Source organism: Ictalurus furcatus, chromosome 9 (assembly GCF_023375685.1).
Source record: "Ictalurus furcatus strain D&B chromosome 9, Billie_1.0, whole genome shotgun sequence".
NCBI lineage: Eukaryota > Metazoa > Chordata > Actinopteri > Siluriformes > Ictaluridae > Ictalurus > Ictalurus furcatus.
Window position 1 is genome coordinate 27098591 of NC_071263.1, and position 18379 is coordinate 27116969.

The window sequence follows — 18379 nt, forward strand, 5'->3', positions numbered from 1 at the left end:
CATTAAAAAAAAGTCTATTCATGGAAAGCTTGAGTAAACAAATATGTTTTCAGCCTGCACTTAAACACACCTGATGCCTGATATTGATGCACTTGTGCAGACCAAAAGATGCCAAGTTTCAGGAGCATAGTAGTCTAGACATGACTAATTCCTTTAACATGCTGCTTCGGCACTGATTGCACTTAAAGAATACAGTTCTGTGAAAATGAATCCTTGCTGTAGTAATAGTTAAAAATGTGCAATTTAATGTTTCACAGCTTCACTACAAAAGAGTCTGGTTTGGTGGAATCCTATTGTTCATGCAATGCCATAAATTTTAAAGTACATTAATATATTTTTTAGTTCCAAACACCTGTGACTTAAAGAATTTTTTTGCATTTGTACAAACAATATAACCAGTTATGATGCACACATGTAAATGATAATCAGAAGCAAATTGCACGTTTGTCTTAAGAAATCTGATGTTGTTTGTGATATGCTTTGTAAAAAGGATATTTCATTAAATGTGAAGCTTTTCCTAATGTACTTGTACTTCTTTGCACGAAAACAAAGGGAAAAACATGGACTTATTGTTATTTATAGGTAGTTATGCTATGATTTTACTGGCCCGGCCCACTTGACATCTAATTAGGCTGTATGTGACCCCTGAACTAAAATGAGTTCGACACCCCTGATCTATAGTATCAAAAGCTGCACTAAGGTCAAATAACACAAGCAAGGAGACACAACCCTGATCAGAGGTCAGTAGTAGGTCATTTACTACTTTAACTAACGCTGTGTCTGTGCTATGATGAGGTCTAAATCCTGACTGATACATTTCATGAATGTTATTCCTATGCAAGTACGAGCATAGCTGCTGTGCTACAACCTTTTCTAATCTCTTGGAGATGAAGGGGAGGTTTGATATAGGTCTATGGCAGGACAGTTGATAGGGTTCGAGGTCAGTTTTTTTAATCAGGGGTTTAATAACCGCTAGTTTAAATGATTTAGGTACATATCCAGTGCTAAGGGAAGAATTGATTAATTTTAGAAGGGGTTTGATTACTTCCAGAATAATCTGATTGAAGAAACATGTAGGTAAGGGATCTAATATACAAGTTGATGATTTTGATGAAGAAATTAATGAAATTAGTTCAGTCTCTCTAAGGGGAGTCAAACCTTCTAATCATTGATCTGATATTGCTGTATTATTATCCAGAGGGTTAGTTATAAAAACCGTCTGGTTTTAAATAAATAGTCTGAATTTCATTATATAATGACTGTGCATGTTTCTGTGGTGGATTTATTCCTAGTTCATTTTGCTACTGTGCTGAAAAGAAATCTAGGATTGTTGTTTTTGTTATCTTCTATTAAGATGGAGAGATTGACCGATCTAGCAGCGCTGATATAGAGATTTTCTATAGTTCTCTCCTTCCGTGCTGTTTGAAATGCTACCAATTTAGGTCGACGCGATTTACGTTCTAATTGTCCAGCGGTCTGCTTTAAGGTGCGCGTGTGATCGTTCTACCAGGGTGCTAGCTTTTTCTGACTAATTATTTTCCTTTTAAGTGGAGCTACCTTTATCTAGCATGTAACAGAACTTTGACTCTAAGCATTCAGTCGCCTGATCCAAAGTTCTTTGGGATCAGACGGTGATCCGATTATAGTTGATAATTCTGGGTGGTTATTGATGAAACTCTGTGCAGTAGCTGACGTGAATGTACGTCTGACGCGGTAGCGTGGCAGGGTGCGATTATGACGATCAGTACGCAATTTAAATGAGACGAGGTAACGATCCGATATAGCTTCAGACTACGGAAGTGTAACTATACAGATGCATCTCAAAAAACTCGAATATTGTGGAAAATATTCCATATAAAACGTCAGGCTGCTGTTGGTGGTGTGGAGAAGGTTTTCTTGGTAAACTTGGTAATTTACCATAAACTTAATACCGACAGCATTGTTGGAACGTCACAGGCACAGTGAGTATTGTTGCTGACCACGTACATCCCTATTACCAATCTCACATCGGCTACGTCCAGCGCTTCCATGGTCTCCCTAGTCACCAAATCTGAATCCAATAGAGCGCTTTAAGGCTTGTGGTACAAAATCTTCATCTTACGTGATGTAATCATATCAAAACGGACCAGAACCTTGCAGATTCAAAGCCACAAAGAGCTGAGGTTTCTCCGAGAGTAAAACCGGTCCTACCCAGTATTAGTTTGGTGTGTTGGACACTTTGGCTCTAGGGTTCACATAGAAAATGTGTAGAAGAACAGTTCATTTCAGTAGAACTAATAACAGCAGGAAGACACCATGGCAAATTTGCTGAGTGAAGATTTTTTTATTCATGAGACTGTACGTTCACAAACATCACATCAAACACGGCAAACGATGATTTCCAAAGCGAGCTTTGCTTACAGGGTGGCCAAATCTGAAATCGCTTTGACATAGGGAAAACACAATACATAGTGCACTATATAGAGTATATACGGAACTCCTGAGATGCGCAAATCAATTGTTATCTTAATCCTGTGCTTAATCCTCGATTATGGCTTCGTCCCGCTCTTCTAATCCTTTCTGATTTCTTTATCCCGACACGTTCTGTTCTTTACGCGGGGAAGGAGTGGATTCTTAATTCTAGCATGCAAACCATAATCCACTGCAATGAAAGCCTTTTCTCAAGGCGGTGTCTGTGACGTGACACCGAAATACATTTAGAAACTATGGCTGGTTGAGGACAAGCAACGAGGCGTCCCTGTAAAGTTAACGCTTTGGGTTTCATCTAATGAAGACATGAAGGAGGAAAAAAAATAAAAGGGATTGGATAAGGTCATCGGGTCCCCCTCCGTCACATACACTCCTGCACACTCAGCCATACACTAGAGGCACTCAAATTAAAAAGAAACTAAACTGTAAAAAAAAAAAATTTCAACAGATTTCTACTACTACTGTCAACAGTTCTTAAATGTAGTTTTTTTTTTTTTTTTTTTTTTTTTTAAGTTGCCCTGAATTTAAAAGAAAAAAAAAAAAGAAAAAAAAAATTAAACACTGGAATTTACACATATGGTCAAGATAATTTTTTTCTAAAAGAAAAAAAGCAAATGACCCAGATTACTCTAGTGAAATAATTTTTACAAGAACCAGGCCAGGCATTATTGTAAGGTGGTGTTCCTCATTGCTGACAAGGTTAAATGAGGTGTTTTACCTCATGCTGTCTCTCTCCTGGGCAAAATCAAGGCTACAAAATTGAGGAAAATATAATTAATGTTTGGATGTAAACAAGTCCAATTAAAGGCAACTCATTAAAACAGGTACAAAATTTGTGAAACAAACCCTCAAAATTAAGGGAATACAAGACAAATATTAAGAGAGAGAGAGAGAGACTTTTTTCCTTTCTTCAGACAGCCACAAGTGACCACCTGAGGCCCTTCCTGTGAGGGGCGGATGATGAATGTGGCGCCCCCTGGTGGAACTGTCAGTCTTGCTTCTTCGTGTCCTTGATGGCCCTGAGTCGCTCCAGCAGTGGAGGGTGGGAATAGTGCCACATTGAGAAGAGCCAATCGGCCACGGGAAAGCCCAGGTTGTCTTTGTTTAGCTTGATGAGAGCCGAGCAGAGCTCAGTCGATCGGCCCATGGCTCGTGCGAACGCGTCTGCCTGGAACTCGAACCTGCGACTCAGCACAGTCAGGCAGAACGTCAGGAGCTGGAGAAGTGAAATATAATTGAGGAAAAGGGAAAGAGTGAAAACTTATGTCCGGTTATTCAGTCTGAAGGTGCTCAACTGTCCAAAATCCTGCACAGCTCTCAGTATTTCATACAAAAATGATAATTACACTACCCCCCCCCCCTTTAAGGAGGACTTTTATTAAAATGAAATAAACAACAACATAATACGCAATAAGCTACTAATAAATACGTAAGAAATAAAACGTGCGCTTTTATAAGAAAATAACTCGACGATAACGTGGTATTACTTGACGTGGCCTGACATTAACAGCATGGCTACAAATGTTTTATTCCTCTTATACCACAAATATCTGTGAATTATTACAATTATTTTGTTATTGCTGTTATTCGAAATAGCATGAAGTACATAAATGTGGTTCTTCTATATACAGCACACACGATCATAAACCACACAAATTTACCGACCAATTAATACACTAGTTGTGGCCCAATCACAAAAATGCTCAGACACATTCGGTGCACACACACACACACACACTGTAGACAGAACAGAACGAATCACTATACCTCGTTGTAGGGGGAAAAGATGAACTGGAAGATGATCAGCAGCCCAATGAGAGTCGGCTGGTTATCGTGGAAGCCGAAGGCCATGAAGAGCTCTTGCCGTCCAATCAGAACGGCGAACAGGAAAAAGCAGAGGAACGAATTCACCTGTGGAGGGAAACGGAGAAATAAACTCCAGACGGAAGATGGTTTATTCAGGATATACTCGAACTAGTTCCAAGGCTCAGTCTGTGTCTTGAATGCTAACGTTTCTTTGTCTAGCTGCTAACGTCTAGCCGCAGTGTCTGTTTCAAGCAGAAAAGGGAAATGAAGCATTAGAATAACTTAGCCAGATGTTTGCAAGGGAGGATGTGATCAGTGAACGTTATTGTACGAGTTTGCATCGTTATTATTACTTAGCATGAATTATTTTCACCATTCCAACCACAGGGTGGACTGAAGAAGAGACGTGAGCTCAGTTCAACGCTAGTTTAAAATCTCTGAACGTAATGGCTAGCTCACCTGGCTAATAATGATGTGCTTCACCGTGTGGCCCAGTTTCCAGTGTCCCAATTCGTGGCCGAGAACCGCCAGAACCTCTGGGTTACTGCAGCCTTGCTTCTTGTGCTAGAAAGTTTCAAAATAAAAAAAATAAAAAAATCACCTTTTTATGGAGTTTAATGTAGTATCATGCTTCTATAGAAATAACCAGCTATTTTAACTTAAATCATAGCATAATAAACAGTAGATCATACAGCCAGCCATTGACTTATCCAACACCAACTGGCCCTGTGTGGCAAAAGTAATTGCCCATTTACTTACTCGAGCAACCAGAAGCTGCTGGTATAGTAAATGAATCCAGTCATAGAAAAGCCCTCCTGACCAATCAGATCCAAGGATTCAACAGTGCTACGGTACAAATTATTTAGTTTATTCTTAATCGGTTAATCAGACCGGGATCTGTTAAATCAGTTCATGGGTACTGACCTTAGGTTGGAGCTTGGTCTCGTCTCCCGTCTCCTCGTTCTTGTCCGGTTCGCTGGCGGACTCTCCGTCGTTTTTCTTGTTCAGAGGCGAGTAATCTTCCAGCAGCGTGTCGAACAGCACAATGCGCTTGTTCTTGAAGAAACCGTAGAAGTAAGCGTTGCTGTGCGAGGATCTTTTAGAGCCTGGGAAGTGATGGTGGAAGACAAAATGGGACACGGTATCCAAAGATATCCAAATTTAAGAGCATTAAAAAAAAAAAAAAATTTAAATAAACTGCCTAAAGGAAATGCTGGATCATGTTTTATTTAAGATGATGATTTAATAAACAAATAAACAAACAAAGGTTCTCACATAGGCAAAGACGATAACTGCATAATACAGCACTAAATAGTAACACATCACGTTTTGTCTAAAATCTAACCGCCGTTGAGTAAAAACGCAGAGTGCTGATCGGTCCCAAACAACAAGTTTTCCACTGTACGTTTTAATATTCATGGCTGCGTAACGATTTCACAGTTCCAACGTGTTCTAGTACCTTCTACGACATAGATCTTGGTGAGCGGGAAGTCGATGGACTTGGCCATGCTTTCGATGTCAGTCTTCAGTTCTCCTTCTGGCAGCGGGGTGAACTTATCAAACAGCGGGGCGATGTAGTCGGCGTAGATGGTGACCAGAACCTGCGCGTTGTAGAGGGAGGAGGAGGAGGGGGAAAAAAAAATGACTGTCTGATCAGCATGTGTGTTTTAAGGCTGTTTTCACACGTTTAGTTTTTTCAACTGCCAAAACATGTTTACGTGCAATCCTGTGACGAGCGGACACTTTTATAAAGCTCCACCGTCACAGTGAAACTTTTCATAAAAGCAACGAAAGATATCTGGCGCTTTCTGGGGGATGAATAGCGAAAAGTGTGTGTTTGGGGGGGGTTGGGGGGGCGCTAAATAAGATAGTTATTATGTCTCCCAAAAGACAAAATACTAACAATTTACACCGATCATCCTGTTCAAAAATTTACCCTCCCCCGGCTCTTAATGCATCGTGTTGCCTTCATGAGCATCAGTGACAAAAAACAGTCGTGGATCATCCAGGTAACAACACAGAGTATTACAAATAAAGCATGTGTAAACATTTGAACGGGGTAATTTTTTTATAAATTCAGCCATTATCTTGTCTTGACTATATGTAAACATCTGTTGTGTAAGTGAAATAGCTTATTCAGGACAGGACTAAATAAAAAAAAAAACAACATGGGATTTTTATGATCCGTCTTTTTTTTTTTTCTTAACAGCATTAAGATTTAGCAGATTCTACAAGGGGTATGCGAACTTTTAGGCACAACTGTATTTAGGAATGGCAACTTAGGCATGCTTACAACAACCACGTATACAGGAATATTCCAGTTCCTGTACGCATATAAACGTCGTATTCCGAATACGGCTGCAACCCGAATACAGACCTTACACGCAATTTGATGTGCATGTAAACGTAGCCAGTATTCCACTACCGCAATAGTAAAGAATAACCAATTAAATTCATGATAGGACAGTGGTGGCTCAGCATTTAAGGCTCTGAATTCAGATTCTGGTAAAACCACGGTCTGAACTTTCAGCAGTACTCTTAGTCATTTTATGCCTTCGGAGCCTAGGCTAGTCGGCGAACTAACTAGCCTAGCATGCTCGCTAAATCAGATTTATGATGATCAATAATGTAGATGAAATAAAGATCGGTGTCACTCTGGTGATGAGGAGCTCATTTGCTTTTGTTGTAGCTTTTAGAGGCAGAAAATCACAAGATCTTGAGCTGCTAGTTTGACTTGACGGTATGTTCTCACAGTTAAAGTGGAACATCACACTAAGCGGGGGGGGGGACAAAACAGAGAGACATTTATATTTAGTTATACTGCAATGAAAAATATCATTTCAATTCAACATTTATTAACACAACTCTGCTCCCCATCTGTGACTTCTACAGGAAGCAAAAAAAAAGTGCTTGACGTTATTTGGCGCTTTTCGGACAGGTTTTGGAAGCTGCGCCGTGAGCCAAAAAAAAAGGTTTTGGAACCTGACTATGTTCCGGCCACCTTGCAGACACTTACTGTAGACCAAAAATAAATAAATAAATAAATAAATAAAGAAAGAAAGAAAGAAAGAAAGTAAAAGAGGAGTGAAAGCAGCCTTAATCTTCTTCTGCTCAGCTCTGCTCCAAGTTGCTTTGGATTTGTGTGGGGGGGGGGGTTATTTTTTTTTAATTAATAAATGGAAAATAAAATGCAAACAAACGCCAACGATTCATTGAAATCGCCTCAAGTAACCCCATTCAGCACAAATAACTGGGTTTAATTCTATCTGTTTCTACAATAATCGTGACGGCCACTAACCAGAGAGACGACGAGTGTGAAGAGCCAGGCGTAGATGAAGAAATAATCCCCGCCGATCTTTATGATGTACAGGAGCAGAGAGGTGACGGGCAGCAGAATGCACTGAGTCACCGCAAACTTCTTCAGAGCATCTTTCAGGAAGAAGCCTAACGTCTGAGGAGAAACAACAATGTAAAATAATGTGTTTATAGTCTATAGCTAATGTAATGTAAGAATTGCATAACTAACTTTAAATGCAACTAAAAAACAGATCAAATGCATGAAATGTTGCTCTTTTTAATGAATAAACAAGGTATCTGTTGGAATATTTCTGTGGTATAAAAGCAATAAAACACATCACATTTTGCTCCATAGTTCCAGCTTTTTTTTTCTCTATTAATCATCACACTGTAAAGCGTTCACCCCCGTCTGGTAATACAAGCCTGTAGTACCAGAATAATCGAATAAACGTTCTGATATTTTTCCTCACCTGCTGGTTAAAGCCATGCTTCTCCTCGATGACGAACGTGCTGTAGAGACTCCACGGCAGTCCCATGATGGCACTGAACAACGTTGCCAGCATCAGGAAAACCAACGACTGGGAGATCTGCAGCAGCCATTACATTACAAGTGCATAGGTTATATGTATATATATATAAAAATAAAAAAAATAAAAAGCCCAGTTTCACTACACTAGTGCTCAGGATTCGAGGGGGAAGTTTATTTCTAGATTTCACTGACGATTTGATCGATGCTAGTATAAAGTGAAACCTGATGAGCTCAGACGCACCTCGTACTCCGGGCCGAGGCCGAAGTGACCGGTCAGGCTTCCCGAGATCTTCCAGAGGAATGGGATGCCTCCAAACAGCAGGATGAGCTGGAGAGGAAAAAAACAACATAACCCATCCGAATCAAAACCTACTCCTGATACTGAACATATTCTACCTGCTCTATCACAGTCCTCAGACCAGACCACACGTTCCCCTGCTCTAGTACGCCTCATTCAACGCACAAAGAAGTGACCTAGGACAAATTATTCGTAAACATGGAATTAGCTTCCACTGTTATGCTGATGATACACAGTTGTATGTTTCAGCGAAGCCAGAGGACAGACAGAAGCTTAGTAAAGTTGAGGATTGTGTAAAGGACATTAGACGTTGGATGTTAACTAACTTCCTTTTACTTAATTCTGATAAAACAGAAATACTTTTATTAGGCCCACGTGTAGCTAGAAGTAATCTTTCTGATCACATGGTTACTCTGGATGGTCTTTCTGTTTCATCATGTACAGCAGTCAAAGAGCTTGGAGTGATTATTGACTCCAGCCTATCATTTGATGCTCATGTAGATAATATTACTAGGATAGCTTTCTTTCATCTCAGAAATAAGAAACATATTGTCACTACGTGATGCGGAAATACTAGTTCATGCTTTCGTCACCTCTAGATTAGATTACTGTAATGCCTTACTGTCTGGATGTTCCAGTAGGAATATAAATAAACTCCAGTTAGTCCAGAATGCAGCTGCTAGAGTCCTAACTAGAACTAGAAGATACGACCATATCACACCAATATTATCAGTACTGCATTGGCTCCCAGTGGAATCTCGCATTAACTATAAAATACTTTTATTAACCTATAAAGCACTAAACGGTCTTGCGCCACAATATCTAAGCGACCTTTTGGTTTTATATGATCCACCACGCCTACTTAGATCAAAAGATGCAGGCTATTTGATGGTACCTCGAATAGTGAAGGCTACAGCAGGGGGAAGAGCCTTCGCTTATAGAGCCCCACAGTTATGGAACAGTCTTCCTATTAGTGTTCGGGACTCAGACACAGTCTCAGTGTTTAAGTCTAGGCTTAAAACGTATTTGTTTACTCAAGCCTACCCTGACTAGATTCTGTTCTACTACTTCGCAGTCATAATAATCTTTTTTCTCCCTCTCTCCTTTTGCCGAGCCCCACACGAATTTATGGAGATACTAGAGATCCAGATCCTTTCTGCCTCTGGATGGAGCTCAAATCTTCTCTAATTCCAGACTGCTGAGACTACGGCTGCTCCTAAGGCCATACAGACTTCATATAAATCCATAATGAACTTTTTCACACTATCTGTTGTTACCCAGATGAGGATGGGTTCCCTTCTGAGTCGGGTTCCTCTCAAGGTTTCTTCCTCTTAAAACATCTTAGGGAGTTTTTCCTTGCCACCATCACCACTCAGTGGCTTGCTCAGTTGGGATAAATTCACACCTTTAATATCTGTATACCATGTTGATATTTCTGTAAAGCTGCTTTGAGACAATGTCTATTGTAAAAAGCGCTATACAAATAAAATTGAATTGAATTGAATTGAATTGAATAATAAGCTGGATTAAGTGTTCTGTAGCAGGAAACATCCAGAACATTATTCTCAAAACCGTGCACGAGCTTAAATTAAAACTCAAATAAATTAAAGCGCACCTATTATGGATTTGAAACGTGCCTAATTTTGTTTTAAAGCTCTCATACGATAGATTTACACGCATCCGAGATGAAAAAACACTTTAACGTGCTCGTAATTTAAACTGCAGCATTACATTTTCTCCCTCAGTGTCACAAACGATTCGTTAAATGATTCGTTCTAAATGATTCATTCTAAACTCCTCCTTTCAGAGCATACTCTGCTCTGATTGGTCAGATGTCCCAGTCTGTCGTGATTGGTCTACCGCTGTCAGCGAGCAGCCGATGAAGACCAGAGGCGGGGCTTTTTTGTTACAAACCTACGTAGGTTAGTACAGGAAGTAAAGTCTGGAACCACTAATGACTCGATTCAGCTGTTCAGAATCAGTTCCTTCTTTCGGGAGTCGATAACTCTGTTGTGCGCTTTGATTTTTGAAACTTTGCAGACTTTTTACATTCACAAACGGCTATATAACACACTACATGAAAAGGAATATTTGAAAAACCATAATAGGTGCAAGTTAAACAATAAGCAGTGCCCAACAGCACAGCTTTCTTTCTTTTTAGTTTTTTTTTTACATTATATCCGTCAGAACTAATTAACCCACTCTCTCATACATCATTCAGTCCATACTGGATTTCGCTGAGTTTTTTTTTCCCCCACCCAGAATGTCGCCACAAAAAATGCTTGTTTTTGCTATAGTTTTTTTCCTCTAAAACTTCTGATGTAACTTGCAGAGTTTTGTTGTGCGTATTTTTGCTCTTTCGCAGTGATGTTTGTTGGTAAATGAGACCTTTAAGCTGTGTTCATGTTCGATGCACATGAATCGAAGAGGGCTTTGGCTGAATGCGCGTCGCAATAACGTCACACGCCGCGTCTCGGCCCGAATCCGCCGAACATCTGCAGTCGTTTTTGAAAAATCGCAAGCTCCTCTGAATACTGCGGACTTTGCTCAATCGCAAAATCCTGGAGGGACAGATTAATGTTTCTGTAGTGACAACGTACACGACGACTTGTATTGCAGACGCTCTACAGAAACAGATTAAGAACCATCTTGTTATTTATTCAACAAAGAAAGAAACCCTTGATATGGTGAAGCTTTCTGGGAGGAGACTTTTTTGGGATTAAGGATTTATGGAAGGAGTCTCCAGTGTCAGCACGTTGTAGCGGGGCAGTGGTAGCTCAGCGGTTTAGATGTTGGACCTCTGACTGGAAGATTGTGAGTTTAAACCCCTCCCAAGTGTTTTATTCCTTCTATATTACTTTATATTTTTCTTCTCTATTTGGCGTGCTTTATTAATCATCTATTCATGCATCTGTGTAACTGATCACAGTATGGTTTTCTTCTCCAGATCATGCAGACTCGACGAACTAGTCACCTTATTACTGAAAGATAAAACTCTACCCACTCGGTGCATGGTGTTTAGCGCTCACACTCACCGTTCCCTCGGTCTCAGAGTAAAGTCCGGACCAGAACCCGAAGTTGCTCTTGTCCAGCTGGTAGAGGCGCGACTTCTCGAACGTCTCAGCGTCCATAATCTTCCCCAGCTCAGTGGGCACATGCGTGGCGGAGCTGTAGATCTTCCTCTGAGACAGTGAAACATAAATGTGAGCTATACACAGCTGAAAGAGTACTGCAGAATCACAACAATCTGTAAAAATGCAGCTGTGGCATTTGTACTACAAGCAGTGACCTGCAAAACAAGCGGCATCAACAAGATCCCAGACACATTAGTGGAACGATATGATATGATATGGAAATGGACTGGGAGGGAGCCTGGCTCAGGGATCTCAGGGCATGAGGCAAGGGAAATCCACAATCGCACACACGTCGGACAATTTGAAATGCCAATCAGCCTACAACACATTTAGTCTTTAGACTGGAGCACGGAGAGAACATGCAACTCCACGTACACAGGGCGGAGGAACAGTTCGAACCCCCAACCCTTTAGATCCAAGGCAAACATGCTACCACTAGCCGTTACATAGTAACCCATAACAGGAACTAACCTGATTCGTGGATGTTCTACAACATCAAATGTAACTATAAATGGATAAAAAAAAAAAAATGATGAAGCGATGAACGCTGTAAATAAATTTTACATCCTGTCGTTGACAAATTGCCATGGTACAAGAGGAATAGCACAGCTGGATGTGCTGTTTTAGGAAAATAATCAACTTCAGAGTGGAAAACCGAGGATATTTCCACTCTTTATATCTGGAACTAAAGGGTTATAGTTGGAATATTATTACATAATGCAAAAAAATAAATCTTCACACAAGTTAAAGTACATAACAAGCTCTACATGTATTTAAATATGATTTTTTTCCCCCCCAGCCATTTTATATGAGAGTCCATGCGTTAATAACAGATAGATAAGTTTACCTGTCTGTATGAGAGGTAGGCCTCCCAAAGATAAACCGTCCATGAGAACACCAGGACGGCGTGAAATATTTTATCCTCAGGAGGCAGGTCGAGGATTTCTTTCAACATTTTTCCCCCACCGTTTATTATTATTAGTTTTTGTATCAGTGACACAGCTGGACGGTGATATAGCGTTACCGCGGCTAGTCAAGGAAACGGTAGCTAGCTCTGCCTCGCTAAGTGAAGCTATAACCTGTGTCAGCTCCAGTGACTGCACCGCTCCACTCAGCAGCACTTACAAGTGGAAACACTTATGAAAAATGTAATTCAAGTGATTTTTTTAAAGGTCCTGAAATTCACGGACAATATCAAGTCATGCTCGTGTTGCTATTTCCCAGTTCCATTCATATGAAATGTAGTGAGCAACCCAAAAATTGCGTTCGGGTGGAAACAAGAACACGTGGGTTTTTTTTTTGTTCCGCCTTGTCTTCTGTACATTTGATGACGTTTTGGAATAAAAAATAAATACATAAATAAATAGATTATGATGATGATGATGATAATAATAATAATAATAATGTTTATACGTTTGTCTAACCCAGATTCATACATCAAGCTGTAGAAAGCTTTCTTTCCTGCACCATCTTTTTTTTTTTTTCTTCTAAATTCCTCTCCTACCTACCAGTTAGGTATAGTTCTTCCCATCCCTTTCTTCACTGCATTTTATACAGTGTACAACCGTAAGATGACATGTTCAACAGTATCTGCTACCCTACATGTAACGCATCCGCCATCAGGTGTAAATTTGAATTAATTAATAATATCCATCCATCCATCCATCCATCTTCTATACCGCTTATCCTTTTCAGGGTCACGGGGAAACCTGGAGCCTATCCCAGGGAGTATGGGGCACAAGGTGGGGTACACCCTGGATAGGGTGCCAATCCATCGCAAGGCGAAATCACATACACATTTACACACTCATTCATACACTACGGACACTTTGGACACGCCAATCCGCCTACCATGCATGTCTTTGGACTGGGGGAGGAAACCGGAGTACCTGGAGGAAACCCCGGCAGCACGGGGAGAACATGCAAACTCCGCACACACAGGGCCACGGTGGGAATCGAACCCTCGACCCTGGAGGTGTGAGGCGAACGTGCTAACCACTAAGCCACCGTGCGCCCCATAATAATAATAATAATAATAATAATAATAATAATAATAATAATAATAATAATAATAATAATAATAATAATAATAATAATAATAATAATAATGATGAGGCTTAATTAGTCACATATACATTACAGCACAGTGAAATTCTTTTTTCTTCACATATCCCAGCATGTTAGGAGGTTGGGGTCAGAGCGCAGGGTCAGCCATGATACAGCGCCCCTGGAGCAGAGAGGGTCCTACAGTGGCAGTTTGAACCCCCGACTTTCCAATCAGTAACACAGAGCCTTAACTGTCAAGCCACCACTGCCCCCCTGATTTAAGTCTGGTATGTCCCCATAAGTTATCTGGTGAGAAGATTAATGCTCCATCATCCATATTAAAATATCTCCATTTACACTATTTGGTCAAACGTTTGAAGACACATGAACATCACACCCATATGTGCTTTTTGAACATCCCATTCTAGATTTATTCCCCTTTTCCCGCTATAATAACCTGCACTCTTCTGGGAAGGCTTTCTACTAGATTTCAGAGCGTGGCTGTGGGGATTCGTATTCATTCAGTCACGAGAGCATTACTGAGGCCAGGTAGCATCATTCCAGTTCATCCCAAAAGTGCTCAGTGGGGTTGAGGTCAGGGCTCTGTGCAGGACACTCGAGTTCTTCACCCCAAACTTGACAAACCATGTCTTCATGGAGCTCACTTTGTGTACAGGGGTATTGTCATGCTGGAACAGGTTTGGGCCTCTCAGTTCCAGTGAAGGAAAACTGTAAAGCTACAGCATACAAAGAAGTTCTATACAGTTGTGTGCTTCAAACTTTGAAACAACAGTTTGGGGAGAAATCACGTATGAGTGGAATGGTCCGGTGTCCACATATTTTTGGCCAAATAGTGTATCTTGTACATATGGCAAGAAGTTTTACCATTTTGCCATTTTATGTGACATTTCTCCATAATCACTGAGTAGATAATAGATTTACTTTCTCCCTAACCCAGTTGTATTATTACAGCCACCTCTGTTCTCTGTATAGCAGTGTTTGCCGGTTTGTCTGCCATTTTGTTGCCCTTAAAACGCTATGAGCTGGCACCTAGCAGAAATCAAATGTTATTGCCATTGTTTGTATGTTCATCACAAGTGATTGGACATCAGTTATTAGATGGTGGTATCTTTAGTGATACCAAGCTACTTAGTGCTGATGCTGAATCCGAGCATATAAATACTCTATTCGGCCTAAACTCTTCTAATTATCTAAAGATAATTGCTATTACTTTACCTGAATAGGCTGACAAGTTATTTGTTATTCTTTTTTGAAAGACAGATTTTAAAGTTCGGTATGTATATTCCTGTGCACGTATATCCTGCATTGCAGGCTTTGGCTCTGTCAGTTTATATTTCTAAAAATGCATGTACAGTCTTTGATCCCTTAAACATGCTTTTCTATGTATCCATTCCTCTTTCTTTTGCAGTATGTTTAGATCTACTGTGGGTTGTGGAAGTAGGCATGGTGGTATGTCTCCTGCTGTACTGTCAGTTTCAGAGTTCCTGTTCAATAGCTCACTTTCCATTGCCAGATCTTTAACTACCCAGCCTAAGCCCTTCTCTTTTTTGACTATTCCCAACAGTCCTCAAGTACTTCCACAGCATCTCAACTTTAGTTGGTCCCATATAGACCATGATATACCAATGATAATGGCATTTCAGCAGCATCTACTAAAATGCTCTTACGGGAGTTGTTTTAAATGCACCTGAACACAGCCTTAGCTCCTTATATTGCAACCAGTCTGGTCAGATCAGAGATGTTTTCGCTGCATCGTCACGTTAAATAGGACAGGGCTGATAACGAAAAGTTAGAGAATTGTATCAAACTGCCTTCTCTCCACATTAGATGCTTTTTCAAGGTCAACATGCACTACCACCACGTTCTTCTTCATCACTAGGGCTTTTCTGTGTCATCGCTTGCTTTCAACACAGCATCATGGATAGATCTTTCTTTCTTTCTTTCTGTCTGTCTGTCTGTCTGTCTGTCTCTCTAGAAGTCACTCTGGCAATCAGTAAACAACCCTTCCTGCTCCAGGAACTAAGATAATCATCTGACTATCATTTTTTTCCCCTAACAGTTTACCCAAGTTAGAGGTCAGAACTATTAATCTATACCTTAATGCTAACGTTAAAGTCTATACCAGGTTTTGGAACTAGTTATACTATTACAGACTTCTTTCTCTCAGCTGGAACTACTCCCTCAGCCCAGACTTTATCAAACAACTCACATATATACAGTAGACAAAAGAGCGGCATCAGGCAGATGTTTAAATATGTGACATATTCGATCTTGTCCTGGAGCTGTGTTTTAGTTCAGACAGTGTAAATTATACCTCTTTTCTTTATTGGGTGTCCACACCATTTCATTCTGCTTTGTGTATTTGCTCAAACATAACTCCTAGTACATTCGCCTGCTCTGTATCAGATACTGCTACTGTTTCAAGTTCAAGTGGCTTTATTGTCATTTCAACCATACACAGCTGGTACAGTACACAGTGAACTGAAACAACGTTCCTCCAGGACCACGGTGCTACATAAAACAACACACTAACTACATGAGACGACACGGAACTAAATAAGACCTACACGTTTTTACATAAAGTGCACGTATAAATGTGTGCTAGCAACATAAGACAGTACAGTAACTACTAAACAGGACAATAGGCAGAGTAAGTGACAGTGTAGTGCCGACCAGTACACAGTTCTAATATCGAAGTGTCCGATATAACAGGTAGTGCAAATGATAGGTGCAAAAGAGTAACAATATAATTTAAAATGCTTTGAATGTAAACCTAACATGCTATGACATAGTATTCAGCAGATTAGATTATACCAAATATGGACATAGCAGTTACTTCAGGTAAAGTGTGTAATAGTGACAATAAATTAAATATGGTATTTTTTTTTTATAAATACAGTAGCAGCAAAAATGCAATAGAGTCAATGCAGGAATGTATTTTCTCCCACTTTCAGCAATAGGGTGATGTACATGTGTCTTTCTTCTTCCTCCAGTTCGCTTTAGCACATTCCATATTGTACTAATGTCTGTATCGCTGCTCAGACACAAGCTGCTTAATTATATATCTACCTCTTGCTCTTTGTTTTTTTAATATGGAATTGTGTTTTATTTGTCATATCTCATTTAAGATCTCTAACTGATCTATTTTGCTCCCTGATTGTGTCTGCACATTTTTCTTTGTGTTTTTAAAAGATGCTTTTTGATGCATCAATCACGCATGTTGCTTAAGGAGATGCCAATTCCTCAACAGAACCCTGCTGCTCGACCCTGTGTACAGTAGCTCAGCACTGTTCTGCAAATACCTTCCAAATTCTCCAAATATATGTTCTCTTTCTTGTTATGTGTTGGGTTATATGCCAAATGTACATGTAAGCGGATAATGATCACTTCGTACAGTAGTGTTAGTCTTTACATACCATTCTCAAGCTCCAGTCATTATTTAAGAAACTTAAGTCAGGTCTAATCTTGATGTTGTGACCTTCATCACATCCTCATGTCCTCATTCCTCGTCCCAGATTTAGACATAGCAGTAACAGTTCTTCTACAATACGCCCATTTGTGTCAGTGTTTGAGCTATCCCATAAGATATTGTGTGCATTAAAGGTGCATTAGATACAATTAGGGTTTTTTTTTCCTCTCCAGGATTAGGTCTCTAAGAGTTAGGTGGGTTTGACATTTGAATGATTCAAATGATGTTCACGAAGCTCTGTCTCCAGGGTCTAAGCTACATATATAAGATACGTTTAAATTAATCTGGATAAATTTGAAAACGCTTTTTTTTTCTCTCTATGTTTTGGCCTTCCGTCCACACTGAGCTGGCGTTTTTGTCCAACGAAAGCTGAGCTTTTATTTTAAAAACGCTCTCCCAAGTCTATAAATTTGAAAACTGCATTTTTGCGTTGTAATGCGGATTCAGAAAACGGACATATGATTACTAGTCATATTTTTAGTCAGGCGATGCAATCGTGTGACCCATTCGACTCAAAACAAACAAGACGGTTGACGATGTTCCACAGCAGTTGTTGTGCCTACTATCCAGTTTGATAGCATTGTTAAAGATTGTCACTTTGTACAACCTTTATACAGCGTTTTTTTATAAACGCCTGATGGAAATGGCTTCCTACGTTTTTTTCGCACACGAAGTATAGGGATGTAAGCGTTTTCAGATGTTTCAGGAGCAATTCTTGGAAAACATTAGAAAAAGCCAGTGTAGACAGAGAACGTTCTAAAATTAAAATGCAGTTTTCAGATCTATCCGGATTAATGTGGACATAGCCTTAGGTGGCACATACAGCGTCGATAAAATGACTGACAGGTAACACATCCGAACGCAAACAAGCATTCCGGACTGGAAATCAGTTTTCCAAATGGGTTTTCTCAGTGACTAAATAAACTTTTGCTAAGGTGATGGCTTAATGCATGCTTTATTAAAAAAAAACAAAAAAACAACAACAAAAAACAACCTTTTCATCATGTTCTACGTATCTTCCAGGTTATTTGTACCTTCGTAAGTAAGCAACAAAAAAATTGCCTATTGCACCTTTAAAGTCACCACACCAGATTTCCTTGACTTTCAAATCCATTTATATATAGTTGAAGACAAGAGGTATGGAAATGAAGCAGTTTATAGGAATACTGCCTTCCTGACTGTAAACATCAACAACTGCACATTCATCTTCCACTTGTACTTACGATTATCTATATGCTAAGGTTTATTTTATAAATATGGCAACACACGTGTCAGCTCCTAGTCCATGTTTCTCCAGAGACAGTGCAAGA

The 18379-nt window shown here is 39.9% G+C and overlaps 1 protein-coding gene across 1 annotated transcript; it reads right to left on the reverse strand.

The window, feature by feature from the left end:
• Positions 1-1142: 1142 nt before the first annotated feature.
• On the reverse strand, positions 1143-13536 carry zmpste24 (zinc metallopeptidase, STE24 homolog). Its single transcript, XM_053633565.1, has 10 exons — positions 12381-13536; positions 11435-11581; positions 8343-8429; positions 8043-8159; positions 7574-7726; positions 5735-5876; positions 5200-5381; positions 4735-4839; positions 4237-4380; positions 1143-3685 (listed from the first exon to the last, which is right to left on the reverse strand). The coding sequence occupies exons 1-10, from the start codon at positions 12486-12488 to the stop codon at positions 3458-3460; spliced, it is 1413 nt and encodes a 470-aa protein (XP_053489540.1). The 5' UTR covers positions 12489-13536; the 3' UTR covers positions 1143-3457.
• Between the last annotated feature and the right edge of the window lie 4843 nt (positions 13537-18379).

Excerpts from the sequence above, each read along its gene's own strand:
- zmpste24 (XM_053633565.1), bottom strand. The coding sequence starts at position 12,488 with ATGTTGAAAGAAATCCTCGACCTGCCTCCTGAGGATAAAATATTTCAC. Across the intron at positions 8,430-11,434 it reads ACTCTGAGACCGAGGGAACG|CTCATCCTGCTGTTTGGAGG; the intron begins GTGAGTGTGAGC and ends TTTCCTCTCCAG. Across the intron at positions 7,727-8,042 it reads AGCATGGCTTTAACCAGCAG|ACGTTAGGCTTCTTCCTGAA; the intron begins GTGAGGAAAAAT and ends GTTTCTCCTCAG.